The 19,315-nt window shown below is 42.8% G+C and overlaps 1 protein-coding gene across 3 annotated transcripts in view; it reads left to right on the plus strand.

Annotated features, from left to right (window-relative positions):
• Positions 1-19,315, plus strand: part of CHID1 (chitinase domain containing 1) — a 924,523-nt gene that overhangs the window by 430,518 nt on the left and 474,690 nt on the right. For all 3 annotated transcript variants that reach the window (XM_077459791.1, XM_077459781.1, XM_077459798.1), the window contains exon 9: positions 3,503-3,604. In XM_077459791.1, the coding sequence (XP_077315917.1) occupies positions 3,503-3,604 (102 nt within the window). The remainder of the gene's footprint in view (positions 1-3,502; positions 3,605-19,315) is intronic.

Genomic DNA, 19,315 nt, shown 5'->3' on the forward strand with positions numbered 1-19,315 from the left:
ACAACTTTGTTTTGAAAGTGGATATTGTACTTCTTCCTTTTTGAATTACTGAGACCCATCAGAATAATCTTCTGGTTCTCGATCCTGGGGCACAATAAAAGCGGTTTACTTGCTCCTGATCCTTGATTACAGCAGCCTACAGGTGCTTGCACCAAGACACCCCCCTGCTTCAGAGGTCAATGAAGTACTCCATTAGAGATATTTACTCACAGTGAACCTTAAGTAAAGAAATAAGGGGTTAAATGGACTCAATAGCTCGGGCTCAGTCTTTAGCTTTATTGGGGGTTGTAGTACATTGGTCCCTAAAATTACCTACACCAGCTAAGACCATATGGAGACTAGCCTCACTAAGGAAAAAATATCCCTAACAATATCTTTCTGAGGGCGGTTTTGTTCTCAAATGGGCAATTCCTGTGGTAGAAATTGTAATTTTTTTTTTACCCTTATGGTTCCCATGGAGAATAATTACGATTTATTAACTATTGCCTTCAGCCTCACTAAATTTCTAGGATGAACCTTCTTTCTGTATACATGCACAGAATCTGGCTTAAATTTTAGTCAGCTGAGTTCTGTTGCAAGTTCCTTGATCAGTTACCATTCAAAGGCAAACGCCTGTTTGGTCCCTCCTTAGATAAGTACATTATATCAAGAAGATCATAGGGGTTAAGAGTACTATCCTCACCCAGAAGAAAAGGGCTCATGCTCCCACCAGTAGGCTGCTACTTCAGAGGTTAGGGTTTCTTTCATCCATATAAGTCTTCTTATATAAAATCTAACACCAAAATATACTTTTGCAAGAAGATCTGGCCTTTCAAACCAGCCAGGACTGGTGCCAAGGCCTCTCACAGGGATGGGGTGCACCACTTCATTGTTGGTTATCTTAGATGCCTGGGTCCACAGTGTTGTTTCCGGGGGATGCAAACTGCAGTTTTGCACTCTACCATCTCCCCTCTTCACTCTCTCCAACTTGTCTTAGGGATGGATTAGCTTTCTGTCCAACTAATTTTTTTTTTTAAATATAATAGGAACATACTCAATGGAGAAAATGGAATTAGGACAAATGTTTGTTGCTGTAAAAATCTTGCTACCTAAACTGAGTCTACCCAAAACTGATACTTGCATATTACTGTTAGGGATGCACCGAATGGGTTTTTTGGTGCCGAAACCGATACCGAAAATGAAAAATACACTAGGCCGAAAACCGAAACCGATACCGAAACAGCACAGATACCGAAAATGACTGTTTTAAAAAAAATATTTTTATACAGGAGATGGTCAGAGACGGGACATGGTACGGGAGGTGGTCAGAGACTGGGGACATAGTACAGGGGGTGGTCAGAGACTGGGGACATGGTACAGGAGGTGGTCAGAGACTGGGGACATGGTACAGGAGGTGGTCAGAGACTGGGGACATGGTACAGGAGGTGGTCAGAGACTGGGGACATGGTACAGGAGGTGGTCAGAGACTGGGGACATGGTACAGGAGGTGGTCAGAGACTGAGGACATGGTACAGGAGGTGGTCAGAGACTGGTGACATGGTACAGGAGGTGGTCAGAGACTGGGGACATGGTACAGGAAGTGGTCAGAGACTGGGGACATGGTACAGGAGGTGGTCAGAGACTGGGGACATGGTTCAGGAGGTGGTCAGAGACTGGGGACATGGTTCAGGAGGTGGTCAGAGACTGGGGACATGGTTCAGGAGGTGGTCAGAAACTGGGGACATGGTTCAGGAGGTGGTCAGAAACTGGGGACATGGTTCAGGAGGTGGTCAAAGACTGGGGACATGGTACAGGAGGTGGTCAGAGACTGGGGACGTGGTACAGGAGGTGGTCAGAGACTGGCGGCATGGTACAGGAGAGGGTCAGAGACTGGCGGCATTGGTACAGGAGGTGGTCAGAGACTGGCGACATGGTACAGGAGAGGGTGAGAGACTGGCGGCATGGTACAGGAGGTGGTCAGAGACTGGCGACATGGTACAGGAGGTGGTCAGAGACTGGCGACATGGTACAGGAGGTGGTCAGAGACTGGCGACATGGTATAGGAGGTGGTCAGAGACTGGCGGCATGGTACAGGAGAGGGTCAGAGACTGGCGGCATGGTACAGGAGGTGGTCAGAGACTGGCGGCATGATAAAAGAGATAAGTGTGTTGTCCCCTGTGCAGCCAGTGTGTTGGTCCCCTGTGCAGCCAGTGTGTTGGTCCCCTGTGCAGCCAGTGTGTTGGTCCCCTGTGCAGCCAGTGTGTTGGTCCCCTGTGCAGCCAGTGTGTTGGTCCCCTGTGCAGCCAGTGTGTTGGTCCCCTGTGCAGCCAGTGTGTTGGTCCCCTGTGCAGCCAGTGTGTTGGTCCCCTGTGCAGCCAGTGTGTTGGTCCCCTGGGCAGCCAGTGTGTTGGTCCCCTGGGCAGCCAGTGTGTTGGTCCCCTGGGCAGCCAGTGTGTTGGTCCCCTGGGCAGCCAGTGTGTTGTTCCCCTGGGCAGCCAGTGTGTTGTTCCCCTGGGCAGCCAGTGTGTTGGTCCCCTGTGCAGCCAGTGTGTTGGTCCCCTGTGCAGCCAGTGTGTTGGTCCCCTGTGCAGCCAGTGTGTTGGTCCCCTGGGCAGCCAGTGTGTTGGTCCCCTGGGCAACCAGTGTGTTGTTCCCCTGGGCAGCCAGTGTGTTGTTCCCCTGGGCAGCCAGTGTGTTGGTCCCCTGTGCAGCCAGTGTGTTTGTCCCCGTGCAGCCAGTGATGCAGCGAAGAGAGAGGAGAGCCGCCTCCGCTGCTGGTTCAATAGAGCGCCGGGAACATCACAGCTTTAATTTCAATAGCTGTGTGTTCCCCCATCGCGCGGCGTCGCATACAGCCCCTCCCCCTTGTCCGGGGAACTGTGATAGACAGATCACCCGTCTAATCTGGAAGGGTAATCTGTCTATCACAGTTCCCCGGACAAGGGGGAGGAGCTGTATGCGACGGCGCGCGACGGGGGAACACACAGCTATTGAAATTAAAGCTGTGATGTTCCCGGCGCTCTACTGAGTCAGGCGGCGGAGGCAGCTCTCCTGCGTTATAGAACTCCCATGATGGGCGGCACTAGGGGCGGGCTTGGCCCCGCCCAGGCCCGCCCCATTTTTGGCTCAATTATCGGCCGTTTTTTCCTTTCAGCAAATTACCGAAAAGGGCATTTTCGGCCGATATGTTTCGGCGGCCGAAATTTCGGTGCATCCCTAATTACTGTATATGGGTTCACACTCCGGCTTTTTATATCTTTTAGGGCCAATATATGCAGAATTTTCATTTTGTAATAAATGAAAACAATGACATCTTACTAATGTCTGGTGAATAGTCAGTCCTGAGTTTCCTAGAAAAATATGACGTCAATAGTATATTTAGCAAACTGATATCTAGATAAAACTAAAATTACGGTTTTGGTGGACCGACCCCTTAGTTAATTGACAGTAATTTAATGTCTATAGTTTTATTGAGTTTTAACATATGTTAATTTTTTTTTATGTTTTTTTTTTCCTCCTTAAGCACTGACCAGCTGGGCATGTTTGGAAAAAAAGAGTTTGATCTGTTGGCTCCATATGTGGACAGCTTCAGCCTAATGACCTATGACTACTCAAATCCAAACAGGTAAGGTCTACATACTAACCAGCACAAAAGAGTGAACAGGCTTAGACATTAGATTTGATTCAGTGTTGTCCATATGCATGCAGATCTTTGACAGCTTTAGCTTAAGGCCTACCTTTAGGCTCGGTTTCCAATAGTACGACTTGTCTTGTGACTTGGGACTGCAAAGGTCACATGACAAGTTGTACCCCATGGTTTCCAATAAGTACTGTTCATATCTCTGCGACTTCAAAGTTTTCCCTGCACTTTGGACCCATGTTGATGCAACTTGAGGTCCATAGACCTCAGGAATACACCGGCATTGTTTCAAGTCGCTGCAAAAATCGTGCAACTTTCAGGTCGCAATAGTAGAAACCTAGCCTTAAAGTAGAACTATAGGCAAAACTTTTGTTTTTTAATTTTACAGTAAGGGAGGGTTATAACACCTGTCAGATATTTTTCGCCATCTCTGTCCCATTGCAGAGATTTCCCTTCACTTCCTGGCCCATAGCCAAACAAGTGAGAGGAAATCACTGCAAATCAAGGGAATTCCTTGGGGACCCCCAGGTCACCGGAGCTAGCGTCCCCATTGGAAGATTTCCCCTTTATTACTTTTCTGGGGACAACCCAGTGATTCTCCTTAACAGGGGCAAAGACAGCAATAAAAACTGACAGGGGTTATAATCCCGCTCCACTCTATCCAAAACTAAAAAAAAGTTTTGCCTTTAGTTATACTTTAAAATGTCTGGCCCTTTTTTTTCATTTTTAAAACAAAAAAGTAACTGATCATGCCTACTTCACTAACAGAATGAACTCTTTATAACACAGCATGCATCTATTTCCAAGAAATAGACAAATCTAGCCAAATTCAGAAGAAGCAGCAGCATGAAATCCATTTCTATAAATGTTTCTGCAGTTCAATGTCACTTTCCCTGCTGCTCAGATAAGAGTAACTGCAAATTCGGAAGAGGTCTTTTTTAATGACCAACAATGTCCAGCTAAATTACAACTCATAGATGGGGATTCTGCCTACTCTCCCAACACTCCTTTATGGGATAACCCACGGCTTTTGGAATTTTTTTCAAAAGAGCAATGTCTCCTGTTGGGCTCACTATGTGGTTAAATATACAGTATATCATATTTGTATAATAGTGGCACATTTAAATCCTTATCAGAATTTCAGCAGGACTGTGGTATACCACATTATACATAATTTTGATACACATAAGACATGCAGTTGCAAAGTTTAAATAATGAAATTTTGTTGATTTTTAATTTGGAATAGTTGCTTATTCAGATAGGGCACCCCAAACTAATCTCTACGTATTACTCAACAATACTTCACTCTAAAACCAAGAGACTCATACAGACCGAATGCCCAATGGTGTACAAATATACCTGATTCACAGGAGAACAGGTCAAGAAATACTAGGTCCCAAATTGACCATAGTTATTTCTTCTAATGATAAAGTTATTTAGGTGGAATATTTTCACCATATTTTTTTCATACCCCATATTGGGCTCCATTCACAAAGCCATATCTTAACCACTTAAGCCCCGGACCAATTGTCAGCCTAAGGACCAGAGGTCTTTTTACAATTTCGCACTGCACTGCCTTAACTGGTAATTGTGCGATCATGCAATGTTGTACGCAAACGAAATTTGCGTTCTTTTCTTTTTTTTTTTTTTTTGAAAAAAAAGATATTTTCTGCTTTTTGTTATAAGAAAAATCTAATAAACTAAATTTTAGTCATAGATTTAGACCAAAATGTATTCAGCCACATGTCTTTAGTAAAAAAATGTCAATAAGCGTATATTTATTGGTTTGCACAAAGGTTATAGCGTCTACAAACTAGAGTACATTTTCTGGAATTTACACAGCTTTTAATTTATGACTGCCTATCTCAGTTCTTGACGGGCTAAAATGGCAGGGCAGTACAAACCCCCCCCCCCCCCCCCAAATGACCCCATTGTGAAAAGTAGACACCCCAAGGAAATTGCTCAGAGGCATGTTGAGCCCATTGACAATTTTTTTTACAAAAAGTTGTCACTAAATTATATATTGCTCACACATGCCATGGTTATATGTGGAATTGCACCCCGAAGGCCATAAAATGCCACAATAGCACAAACCCCTCTCCCAGATGACCCCATTTTGGGAAGTAGACACCCCAAGCTACTTGCTGAGAGGCATGTTGAGTCCATGGAATATTTTATATTTTGCCACAAGTTGCAGGAATATTACAAACTTTTTTTTTGCACAAAGTTGTCACTAAATGATATATTGCTCACACATGCCATTGGCATATGTGAAATTACACCCCAAAATACATTCTGCTGCTTCTCCTGAGTATGGGTATACCACATGTGTGGGACTTTTTGGGAGCCTAGCAGCGTACAGGACCCTGAAAACCAAGCACCACCTTCAAGATTTCTAAGGGCATACATTTTTGATTTCACTCCTCGCTGCCTATCACTACCTATCACAGTTTTGAAGGCCATAAAATGCCAAGATGGCACAAAACCCCCCCCAAATGACCCCATTTTGGAAAGTAGCCACCCCAAGCTATTTGCTGAGAGGCATGTAGAGCCCATTGAATATTTTTTTTTTCCCAAGTGATTGAATAATGACAAAAAAAATACAAAAAGTTGTCACTAAATTATATATTGTTCACACATGCCATGGTTATATGTGGAATTGCACCCCAAAATACATTTTGCTGCTTCTCCTGAGTATGGGAATACCACGTGTGTGGGACTTTTTGGGAGCCTAGCCGCGTATAGGGTCCCGAAAACCAATCACCGCCTTCAGGATTTCGAAGGGCGCATATTTTTGATTTCACTCCTCACTACCTATCGCAGTTTCGAAGGCCATAAAATGCCAAGATAGCACGAAAATCCCCCAAATGACACCATTTTTGCAAATAGACACCCCAAGCTATTTGCTGAGAGTCATGGTGAGTATTTTATCATTTGTTTTTGAAAATGAAGAAAGTAAAGAAAAACCTTTTTTTTTTCTTTTTTCAATTTTCAAAACTTTGTGACAAAAAGTGAGATCTGCAAAATACTCACCATACCTCTCAGCAAATAGCTTGGGGTGTCTACTTTCCAAAATGGGGTCATGGGGGGGGGTTGTGCCATCTGGGCATTCTATGGCCTCCGAAACTGTAATTGGCAGTGAGGAGTGAAATAAAAAATTTACACCCTTAGCCTGAAGGCGGTGCTTGGTTTTTGGGGTCCCGTACACGGCTAGGCTCCCAAAAAGTCTCAACATGTGGTATCCCCATACTTGGGAAAAGCCACAGAATGTATTTTGGGGTGTAATTTCACATGGCATGTTTGAGAAATATATAATTTAGTGACCACTTTGTGCAAAAAAAATTATATATATATATGTGTATGTGTGTGTATATATATATATATATATATATAATTATTTTTTTTCCCCGCAACAACTTGTCAAAATATAAAATAATCCATGGACTCGACATGCCTCTCAACAAATAGCTTGGGGTATCTACTTTCCAAAATTGGGTCATTTGGGGGGGTTATAACTGCCCTGGCATTTTATGCACAACAATTAGAAGCTTATGTCATACATCACCCACTCTTCTAACCACTTGAAGACAAAGCCCTTTCTGACACTTTTTGTTTACATGAAAACATTTTTTTTTTTGCAAGAAAATTACATTGAACCCCCAAACATTTTATATATATATATATATATATATATATATCTATATCACACAGTGTTTGCGCAGCTATTTTTCAAACGCATTTTTTGGGGAAAAAAATACACTTTAACCACTTCAGCCCCTGACCAATTGTCAGCCTAAGGACCAGAGGTGTTTTTACAATTCCGCACTGCACTGCTTTAACTGGTAATTGCGCGGCCATGCAATGTTGTACCCAAATGAAATTTGCGTCCTTTTCTTCCCACAAATAGAGCTTTCTTTTGATGGTATTTAATTGCCTCTGCGATTTTTATTTTTTGCGATATAAATGGAAAAAGACCGAAAATTTTGAAAAAAAATATATTTTCTTCTTTTTGTTATAAGAAAAATCGAATAAACTAAGTCATACATTTAGGGCAAAATGTATTCAGCCACATGTCTTTAGTAAAAAAAAATTTCAATAAGCGTATATTTATTGGTTTGCGCAAAAGTTATAGCGTCTACAAACTAGAGTATATTTTCTGGAATTTACACAGCTTTTAATTTATGACTGCCTATCTCATTTCTTGAGGTGCTAAAATGGCAGGGCAGTACAAACCCCCCCAAATGACCCCATTTTGGAAAGTAGACACCCCAAGGAAATTGCTGAGGGGTATGTTGAGCCCATTGAATATTTATTTTTTTGTCCTAAGGGATTGAATAATGACAAAAAAAAAAAAACTAAATGATATATTGCTCTCACATGCCATGGTTATATGTGAAATTGCACCCCAAAATATATTCTGCTACTTCTCCCGAGTATGGGGATACCACATGTGTGGGACTTTTTGGGAGCCTAGTCGCGCACGACACCCCGAATACCAATCACCACCTTCAGGATTTCTAAGGGTGACAATTTGTGATTTCACTCCTCACTACCTATCACAGTTTCGAAAGCCATAAAATGCCAAAATAGCACAAAACCCCCCAAAATGACCCCATTTTGGAAAGTAGACACCCCAAGCTATTTGCTGAGAGGCATGTTGAGTCCATGGAATATTTTATATTTTGCCACAAGTTGCGGGAATATTACAAACTTTTTTTTTTTTGCTCAAAGTTGTCACTAAATGATATATTGCTCACACATGCTATGGGCATATGTGAAATTACACCGCAAAATACATTCTGCTGCTTCACCTGAGTACGGGGATACCATATGTGTGGGTCTTTTTGGGAGTCTAGTCGCGTACGGGACCCCGAAATCCAAGCACCGCCTTCAGGATTTCTAAGGGCATTCATTTTTTTATTTCACTCCTCACTACCTATCACAGTTTTGAAGGCCATAAAATGCCAAGATGGCGCAAACCCCCCCCCCCCCCAAATGACCCCATTTTGTAAAGTAGACACCCCAAGCTATTTGCTGAGGGGCATGTTGAGCCCATTGAATATTTTTTTTTTGTCCCAAGGGATTGAATAATAACAAAAAAATTTTTATTTTACAAAAAGTTGTCACTAAATTATATATTGCTCACACATGCCATGGTTATATATGAAATTGCACCCCAAAATATATTTTGCTGCTTCTTCTGAGTACGGGGATACCACATGTGTGGGACTTTTTGGGAGCCTAGCTGCGTACGGGGCCCCGAAAACCAATCACCGCCTTCAGGATTTCTAAGGGTGAAAATTTTTGATTTCACTCCTCGCTACCTATCACAGTTTCGAAGGCCATAAAATGCCAAAATAGCACAAAACCCCCCCAAATGACCCCATTTTGGAAAGTAGACACCCCAAGCTATTTACTGAGAGGCATGTTGAGTCCATGGAATCTTTTATATTTTGCCACAAGATGCGGGAATAGTACAAACTTTTTTTTTTGCTCAAAGTTGTCACTAAATGATATATTGCTCACACATGCTATGGGCATATGTGAAATGACACCCCAAAATACATTCTGCTGATTCTCCTGAGTATGGGGATACCACATGTGTGGGACTTTTTGGGAGCCTAGCCGCCTACGGGACCCCGAAATCAAGCACCGCCTTCAGGATTTCTAAGGGCATTAATTTTTTATTTTACTCCTCACTACCTATCACTGCCCATCACAGTTTTAAAGGCCATAAAATGCCAAGATGGCACAAAACCCCCCCCCCCCAAATGACCCCATTTTGGAAAGTAGACACCCCAAGCTATTTGCTGAGGGGCATTTTGAGACCATTCAATATTTTTTTTTTGTCCCAAGGGATTGAATAATGACAAAAAAATATATATTTTTTTTTACAAAAAGTTGTCACTAAATTATATATTGCTCACACATGCCATGGTTATATGTGGAATTGCACCCCAAAATACATTTTGCTGCTTCTCCTGAGTATGGGAATACCACATGTGTGGGACTTTTTGGGAGCCTAGCTGCGTACGGGGCCCCGAAAACCAATCACCACCTTCAGGATTTCTAAGGGCACAAATTTTTAATTTCACTCCTCACTACCTATTACAGTTTCGAAGGCCATAAAATGCCAAAATATCACAACCCCCCCCCCCCAAATGACCCCATTTTGGAAAGTAGACACACCAAGCTATTTGCTGGGAGTCATGTTGGCTGAACGAAAAAAAAGAGATTGATCGGTGGGTATGCCCACCATTAGAATACCTCCCTTCATCCACCCACTTCTAATGATGGACATACATGCACCATTTATATATGCCGAAGCATGGGGGCATCCTCCCGCAAAAAAGTTATGCAACGTACACACGGTCGAACTTTTCCACGGGCAAGCCCTCCGTCGGAATTTCGACCATATGTACGCAGCATTAGGAGCAAAATCGCTCCTCCGCCCCTGCTGCCCCCATGCTTCGGGCATATATGCTCTTTTTTTTTTTTAACTGTGGTGGTGAAATCACCTACTACAGCGTTGGAGTCGCAGCTTTATGTATCGTGGGAGCAAACGCTGTTGCTGTCAAGATAAATAAATCCACGCTGCAACTGAATGGTGTACCTGCTAAGCAAATTATGGTTAACGTTAAAACAAAGTAACATTACAGTATAACAGTAAAACCTTACCATACCATACCTGCAAAGTAAATGCCAAAAAAACAGTAAAAAATAAAACATTTTTTAACACAACCTGTGCCTAAAATATATATATGCCGAAGCATGGGGGCATCCTCCCGCAAAAAAAGTTATGCCGCGTACACATGGTCGAACTTTTCCACGGGCAAGCCCTCCGTCGGAATTTCGACTGTATATACGTGGCATTAGGAGCAAAATCGCTCCTCCGCCCCTGCTGCCCCCATGCTTCGGCATATATGCTCTTTTTTTAAAACTGTAGTGGTGAAATTACCTCCTACAGCGTTGGAGTCACGGCTTTATGTATCGTGGGAGCAAACGCTGTTGCTGTCAAGATAAATAAATCCGCACTGCAACTGAATGGCGTACCTGCTAAGCAAATTATGGTTAACATTAAAACAAAGTAATATTACAGTATAACAGTAAAAGTGTACCATACCATACCTGCAAAGCAAATACCAAAAAAAAAATAGTAAAAAATAAAACATTTTTTAATGCAACCTGTGCTCAATATATATATATGCCGAAGCATGGGGGCATACTGTCGCAAAAAAGTTATGCCGCGTACACACGGTCATACTTTTCCACGGGCAGGCCTCCGTCGGAAATTCGACCGTATGTACATGGCATTAGGAGCAAAATCGCTCATCCGCCCCTGCTGCCCCCATGGTTTGGCATATATGCTCTTGTTTTTTTTTTTTATTTTTTTTTTTAACTGTGGTGGTGAAATCACCTCCTACAGCACTGGAGTCACAGTTTTATGTATCATGGGAGCAAACGCTGTTGCTGTTAAGATAAGTAAATCCGCGCTGCAGCTGAATGGCACACCTGAAAACAGAAAAATATTAACAATAAAACACAGTAAACGGCAAAGTATAAAAAAATTACATACCTGAAAAGCAAGCATGATAAAACATAATAAAACATTGCAGAATAGAATAAAGTAAAAAAGAGCAATAGAGAGAACAATAAAACGACAACTATTTTTGTTTTTTAAATTTTATATTTTTTTGTGTGTCTTTTTTTTAAGTTTTTTTTTTTACACACTTTTTTTGTAACTGTAATTGTAACAACTGTAACGGTTCGGGTCTCTCAAAATGTGATGGCATCTTTGGAGACCCTGTGTAAGTGTGTCCTTGTCTGTGAAATGCTGTACCCTACGCTAAAAGTTCACTAGTGTGTGGTAGCTTTCAAAACATTCACCAATATAAAGACCAGGATTGTCAGGACAGCGTGGACAATAATAACGGGGTCACACCTATATCCACGCTTGGTACAGACGCGACATCTTCTTTGGGGGGCTCGTTGGGTAGGGGTACTCTGAAGGACATACGGAAAATGCCTCTCATGCAGCCAGCATTTGGTTGGGGATGGTGAGGTGCAGAACAGTCTGGATACAGAAGGTCTGCGACAATCTCTTTTCTGGAATGTAAGGAAGGATAAAGTCCTGCCTGAAGCTCTATATATATATATATATATATATATATATATATATATATATATATATATATATATATATATATATATATATATATATATAGCACATGAACGTTCTGAAAAGCCAATTGAACAGACACTTTTTTGTACCAGCGTCTGGCCTTACGGGCAACTAGATACGGTGCCAACAACTGGTCATTGAGGTCCACTCCTCCCATATTTTGGTTATATTCGTGGACACAGAGGGGTTTCTCCACAACACCAGTCACCGTAGTAATTTGGACTTTCATGTCTGCATGAAGGGCGGTAAGAACGAAAACATTCTTATTATCCCTCCACTCCATAACGAGCAAGTTATTACACTGTAAGCAGGCTCTCTCCCCCAGCCTAAGACAAGAATCTACAAGCCGCTGCTGGGGAAAGCTCCAGCGATTATATCCATGTATAGCCTGTTGCCCTGTCACAGAACTTAAAGAGCTTGACCCAGTATCTGGCATGCTTGCTGGGAAGGTACTGTTTGAAAGACAAGCGGGCAGAAAATTTAATCAGGGACTCATCAACGCAGACAACTTGATCGGGAATAAACAAGGCTACAAAACGTTGGCTTAAGTGGTTTATGAGGGGCCGAATTTTGTGGAGCCGATCGCATTCGGGGTCTCCACGAGGATGACAAAGTTCATTGTTGGTGAAGTGCATGAACCGTAAGATCTGCTCGTATCGTTTCCTGGACATGGAGGCAGAGAACACATATGGTCAATTGGGTGCGTGGACCAATACGTCCGCAACGTCATGAATTTATGTATGCCCATGTTGAGGGAAAGGCCCAGAAAGGTCTTAATTTTGGAAACCGTAATTGGTTTCCAATCTCTGGCAAGGGAAGGCAACTGGGGATTAGCATTGATGTGTTGACCAGCATATAAATTTGTTTGGTCCACAATAGATCTATAGAGATCTTCCGTGAAAAACAGCAAATAAAAATCAAGTGGCGTAAATTCCACCTGAATACCAGGTTGGCCAGTGAATGGGGGAAGTATGGGTTCTGCAGAAGTGGTGGGCACCCAATCAGGACTGGCGAATTCTACATGAATGAATGAATGAATGAAATACTTGTATAGCGCACAATGCGAACTGAATCGCCTCTAGGCGCAGGAAGGACACTATGGGAACAACGGACCTGCCTTTGTCTTCTTTTTGGTGGCAGTGGGACACTACTTGTGCTTGCCACCTCGCCAGCTTGAACTGGACTTATGGGACTCGCCACGTCACCAAGTGTTATTGCTGTGCTGTATGTACGTCCAGGGTGTTCTAGGCCACTGGTGCTTGCCAGTTCACCAGAAGGAATGGCGGCACTAGTACTGGCTCTCTACTCCATGCGAGGGATCTGCGGTTCTTGCACCTCAACAACATCAGAAGATCGGGATCGGATACGCCTGACCTTAGCAGGGACCTCACCTTCGTCGCCAGAGCTATCTGTCATGGAGCCGCTGTCCTCTACATAATCGTATTCTGAGCCTGAATCTGACAGATGACCTCCTCTTCACTATCTGTCATGCTCAGAAACGTGTAGCCTCTTCACTAGTGTACCTTCAATTTCCCATTTTGGGCTCTAAATGTACTGGTCCAACTAGTGAGATTCACAGGTAAAAAAGCACCTAGGCTGTCAGCAACTGTATAAAACGCTACCAAAAAAAACTGTTAGCGATCACAGGGATCAGGCCTGACTCTGCAAACGCTGTAATTATGTGTGTTGTGTTTTGTAACTGACAATGATCGATCGATACTGCACTTGGATGTGCTGGGTTAGGCTTGGCGGAGGGGCAAAATGCAGGTGCTATCAGGTATCGGGGCTGATCCCGCTAACAATGCGTTTTTTGGAACCCTAAACTGCTGGGGACGCTCGTATAGATCTGATCAGATTAGATATTGATCTGTTCAGATACTATACCACTAAGGGAGGTGTATGCTTTGCGTGTGGGTATTAGCGGCACCAGTGACACTAATGCAGCGGTCAGAAAAACAATTGCTTAGTGACACTGGCAAAAGGGGGTGAAAGGGTTACCTAGGGGGCAATCAAGGGGTTAAAACTTTATTAGGGGGGTAGGGGGCTACCCTGGACCTAAAGGGGCCTAAAGCTAACTGCACTGACACTTTTTACAGTCACAAATGACACTAAATGCAGTGATCAGTAAATAAATGACCACTGCAATCAGTGACACTGTGACTGGGGGGGAAGGGGGTGATCTGGGGGTGACTGGGGGGTGAATTGTGTGCCTATGTGTCAGTGTAGTGTTGTGCGCTTACTTGGATCGCTCCTAAAGCAAAATGGACCGCCGCCGCCAGCGGGAGGGGGTCCGATCGGACCGCCCACCCGCTGGAAGGCAGGCATGTACAGGTACGTGCATGTGCCTGTCCATGCCATTGTGCCAATGTATATATACAGGCGGCAGTCCTTAAGTAGTTAATGCACAACATTTTCAAAACAGTTTTTTTCGATTAAAAAAATGCTAATAAAATATGGCATGCACTATTTTATTAAGAGATGCAGTATTTTAGTAGTGAAATCTTGAGGTAATTTAACAAACAGTAGTTAATAGCTGGCCGTTACGGAGCGGGCGGCCACCCACATCCTTATCCCCCTTCCTGCCACCACCTCCTGGCCCTTTAAGAACATCTAGATGCCGGGAGTCATAAGCAGGTATTTAGGTCCCGTGACCACTGTGATTGGCTGTCATAGCAGTCACATGATCGGAAAGCTCCTGATTGTAAGTATGCATCGAGAGTTTTTCGGGCCCTGCTGGTGACTGTGCTGGAAGCACGCAGGGCGCACGCGCTCAGCACAGTTTTGTGTTTACATAGGGGCACATAAATGTGGCCTCTTGGCGTTAAAGCCCACCCACCAAGAGGCCACATATATGCGCACGGTGGCAGGAAGAGCTTAACAACCAGTAATTGTAATAGTCGTTAAGGAGAAGGCAGCCAATACGTCCTTAACAACAAATGAGTCATTAGCTGTCAGCTGGGAATGTAAAGAAAAGAATTGCCAGCATTTCAGATTTCCAAAAAAACAAACAAATGGCATGGGGTTCCTCCCCTCAAAATCCTACCAGACCCTTAGTGCCCCCTCCTGAATCATACCAGACCACATGCCCTCCACATGCTCCCCCCCCCCCCCCAAAGCACATTGTCCCCTTGTTGATGGGCACAGGGACCTCTTCCCCAAAACTCTGGCCAGTGGTTGTGGGGTCTGTGAGTGGTGGGCTTATCAGAATCTGGGAGACCCCACTAACAAAAGAGCCCCCAGATCCCCACCCCTATGTAAATGAGCATGGGGTACATATCTACTCATTCACCCAAAACACAGAGACAGTTCTTGACAAGTTCTTTATTAAAATAAAAACAATTGTCCCTTGGTGTAGATCCAGATAACTCTGCCCCTTGTGATGTCACCGACCCACCATGCCCTGTCACCGGGTGGCCCTGCCCCTTACTTTATTTAGCAGTATCTACTATAGCCATCAGATGGTGGGATCCAGCGTCAGGTACTGACCTTTTTAAATATTTTTTTGTTTCGGGTTGATGTTCATCGTGATTGGCATTGAATCTACAACGGGGGACATTTTTTAATTTATTTTTTTTAACCACAACCACCGGCAAGGGTTGTGGGGAAGAGGCCCTTATCCTCATTAACATGGTGGCCAAGGTGCTTTAGTAAGGGTGAGTTCCCCTCCCCAAAGCAGCCCCCAATGTTGAGGGCATGGGGCCTGTTATGGTTCAGGAGGGGTGGTGATGTTCGCTGGTCCCCCTCCCCCTTTTCTGGGCTGCATGCTCTGATAAGGGTCTGGTATGGATTTTGGGGTCCCCACACCATATTTTTTTCAATTTTAGTGGGGAATTTCCTTCAAAGTCCATACCAGACCTGAAGGGCCGATTTTTTTATTTATTTTTTGAGTTTTTGAATGCCAACAGGGAACCCTGCTGACAGCTAATGACTCATCCTTTGATAAGGCATGTTCTTTCACAACCACTTTAAATCAAACACATTCCTTAAATATTGCATGCCTGGACCACTACTTAATCACTGCATTTATTTATTTATTTATTTCCTTTTGTAAATTTACTTTAAAGCGGAACTTCAGTAGTTTTTTCATCTTTCCATCAATTAAATCCTCTGCCCTTGTTGTTTTACCTTTTGGATAGTAAAACATTTTTGTTCTGCCAGTAAATACCTTATACGGCCCACTTCCTGTTTCTTGTCTGGAAAAAAGCGTAGGCTTATGACATGTACAGCTCTCTCTCTCACTCCCGTGAGAGTTTGCCAGGAAGGGAGGGGGGGTGAGTCATAAGAGGGGCAATTAGAGCTGCAGAGCTGGAGGTGTGCTGTGTCTGTGCAAATACAGGAAGTGAACAGGCAGCAGCTTTAGCTGTCCACAGTTAAAATGATTGCAGCCAGACTGAGTGGAGGGAGATTTCTGCAGCATATTTGGCAAGTACAGAATCGCAGTATGTATAAAATAATATGCAAAGTGGTTGGACAGAAGCTTCAGAATGGCAAAGATGTTTTTTGTTACAAATTATGTGAGCAGACTGCAGTTCCCCTTTAACAATGTTCTATGCAGTATTTACCAAGTGTTTCTGCTTTATATGGTAAATACCACATAAAGCAATAGTGAATTGACATTTTCAGGATCACATGCAGTATTTGGAAAAACACCTAAATACAGCATGCAATGTGCTTTTGTGAATGGAACCTTATTATTCAAAGTGGACAAATTACCTTCCTCTTATGCCCCAAATGTCTACAGATACTGAAACTTTTTATCATGTTTTGCCCGGCTATACAGGCAAATCATTTTGGTCTGAAATCATGGTCTTCACTAGTTCTCTTCTAAAACTAATCATCATGTATTATCCAGCTTGATCCTTGTTTGGTTATATGGAAGATTCCAAGCTTCCTAATTGTATAAAATTCCTTTTATGTTTATTCTTTACTAACAGGTAGTAAGTAGCCATTGAGTGTAAATCCCCAAAACTAACTAATTGGTTTTGATTTATTAATCACATGTTAATTATGTATAAGCTAACATACAAAGCTTGTGGGTGTCTAAAACAAGCTTCAAAAAATTTGGTCCACCTGGCTGTAAGTACAATACACTCTACCTACAGAACGATACCCCCTATTTGTTTTCATTTATTCCATGTAATGTTACCTTGTGAGAAAATGATACGACTGAGAATAACGAAAAAATGTTGTACTCGAAGTATAGATTTATTTGTCGCAATGGGTACAGTGCAGTTTATCTTGATCTATTCTATATGATATTGTTCATATTATAGGTTATAATACGTGCAATATTGTCTGAACTATATGCACTTGCTTAATTATCACGTTATGAGTGGACATACAGTATGTTGTTTTGAAAATATGGCTTAGTGGTTACCACTTCTGCCCTGCAGCACTGGGGAACTTGGTTCAAATCTTGACCAAGAGTTTTCTCCCACACTCCAATGACATGCTGTACGGAAATTGGCTGTTGTCTGAATTGACTATAGTACAGTATATACTGTATGGGTAGAAAGAGATGGGTCTGCCATTCAGACCCGCATGGTATACTGTCACTTATAGACCAGGCCCTTATTGTCCTTGCTTAAATAAATTGGCCCCTTGTATACCAGCATTATTGTCCACTATATGGGAACCCTGGCTATCTTATGCTTTTCCCACAGTAAACCCAGCTAATTACGACACCTTGTAACCCACTAGCAGACTAATTCCAGGGCCTGCGGGATCTGTCTTACTGACCCCACCTCCCCCAACCCCCCACCTCCTGTTTTTTTTTTTTCTTCTCTTCTTCCTCTTATGTCTCCTTTTCTTGCTCTGATTTCTTCTCTATCTCCCTTTCTGACAACTTGCTAATATTCCCCTCACACGCTCTTATGTCTCTTGACCCAGCCAGTTGTTCAGACCAACGGCCATTTGGCCAACTGGCCATATTGTTCAATCTTTACAATGCTGTTTATTATACTGTCATGCATGCACCCACTTTTTTTTTTTTTTGATAATTACTGTTTGAAAGGTTAAACTATTCTCATTCACATGGGATCATACACGACCCTCTGCGTGGGTGACCCTACATTGTATTTCCTTTCCTAAAACTATTGTACCAGAAAAAAACTGCAAATACAGATTATATATATTTTTAAAAATCATTTTTTTTCCACAAATTAATTCAGCTTTAAGTGTATATAAATCCTAACGACGAATTCCCCTTTTTTGCTCCCTTTCATTTCTGTTAAAAAGTGTTTTATTTTACATGTTCAGTAAGTGCAAAAAATACAGTTGTTCCTGAAAAAAATAAAAAATCTATTGAAGAAAAGTGTGCATGAGCTGTTTCCCAGACCTAAAAAAAGGGTTTTTAAATTTTGGAATGAGAGGGGTAGTCTTTTGGAAAACCTGACTTTTCCCCAATTGTTTTTCCTGGAATGGTCAGCAAGGCAGGCTATACCACACACAAATTAAGGCGATATTAGGTTTTTCTGTTTTTTATTTGCAGCTTTATAGCTTCCAGTACAATATACTAAAATAGAGCTATCTCAAACTCTTAGGCAGGCCATACATGGTGCAAATTTCTTTCCTGCAACCATGGATGGTGCTGACAGGGAATCCCTCCTGCTGAGCAATCGGTCTGCTCCCGGCAGGTGGGAGCAGGCAGAGAAAGCCATCCCCGTAGGGAGAAGACAGTGATTATCGCTAGCCGCCACTATCAATAATTGCGAGAAAATCCTGCAGGCTGGTTGTAACCAAGTTGATCAATCACTCGATCAACTTGGTACATTTAGCCTGCACATTAACGGTTCAAATCTAGCCTGGTTATTACTGAACCGGTAGAGATTGGAACCGCGTATAGCTGGCCTCACACTCATACCCCTGCCATTCTTGACATCCCCACAGAAGAAGGATTTGAATGCCCCATTACATGTACAGAAATTGCACATGCTATTGCTCATTTGCCAACCAGAAAAACACCAGGTCAGGATGGATTGCATTCAGAGTGGTATCTTGCCTACAAAGATGTCTGGACTAAGCCCCTCCTGGATACCTAACATTGGTGTTTGGGTCTGTTTTTCTACCACAAGCCATGGGTGAAGCCTAATTATTCTCCTTCTGGCCAATCGCATACAGAGTTACATGAATACTATTACTACTGGTGACCAGATAGGGTTCAATACCTTGTAGGTCCTTTAGATCTAACTTTAGACACCTTTTCACAAACTTGCATGCATGACATGACTGACATGCATAAAATGTTTGATGGTGGAGTGACCATGGCTCCAGGCAGTGCTGTGCTTGTTAGGACTTTGGCCCCAGTATTGTTTGCTTGGTACAAATACTGTTCACTGCATATTCTCTCCCCTTGATCAGTTTACTCTCAAATGCATTCACACCTTGTACCAATTAAAATAGTCAAAAGATTCAACTATTTAGGCATCATTATTCAACTCCCCCTGAAGCTATATCTGGATAATAATTAATATAGACTTTTTGAAGGTGAAGATCAGATCCTAGATGTCCCTGCC

This window comes from Lithobates pipiens, unplaced genomic scaffold, assembly GCF_037356315.1.
Source record: "Lithobates pipiens isolate NorthernLeopardFrog02 unplaced genomic scaffold, aLitPip1_a1.2 Scaffold_10, whole genome shotgun sequence".
NCBI lineage: Eukaryota > Metazoa > Chordata > Amphibia > Anura > Ranidae > Lithobates > Lithobates pipiens.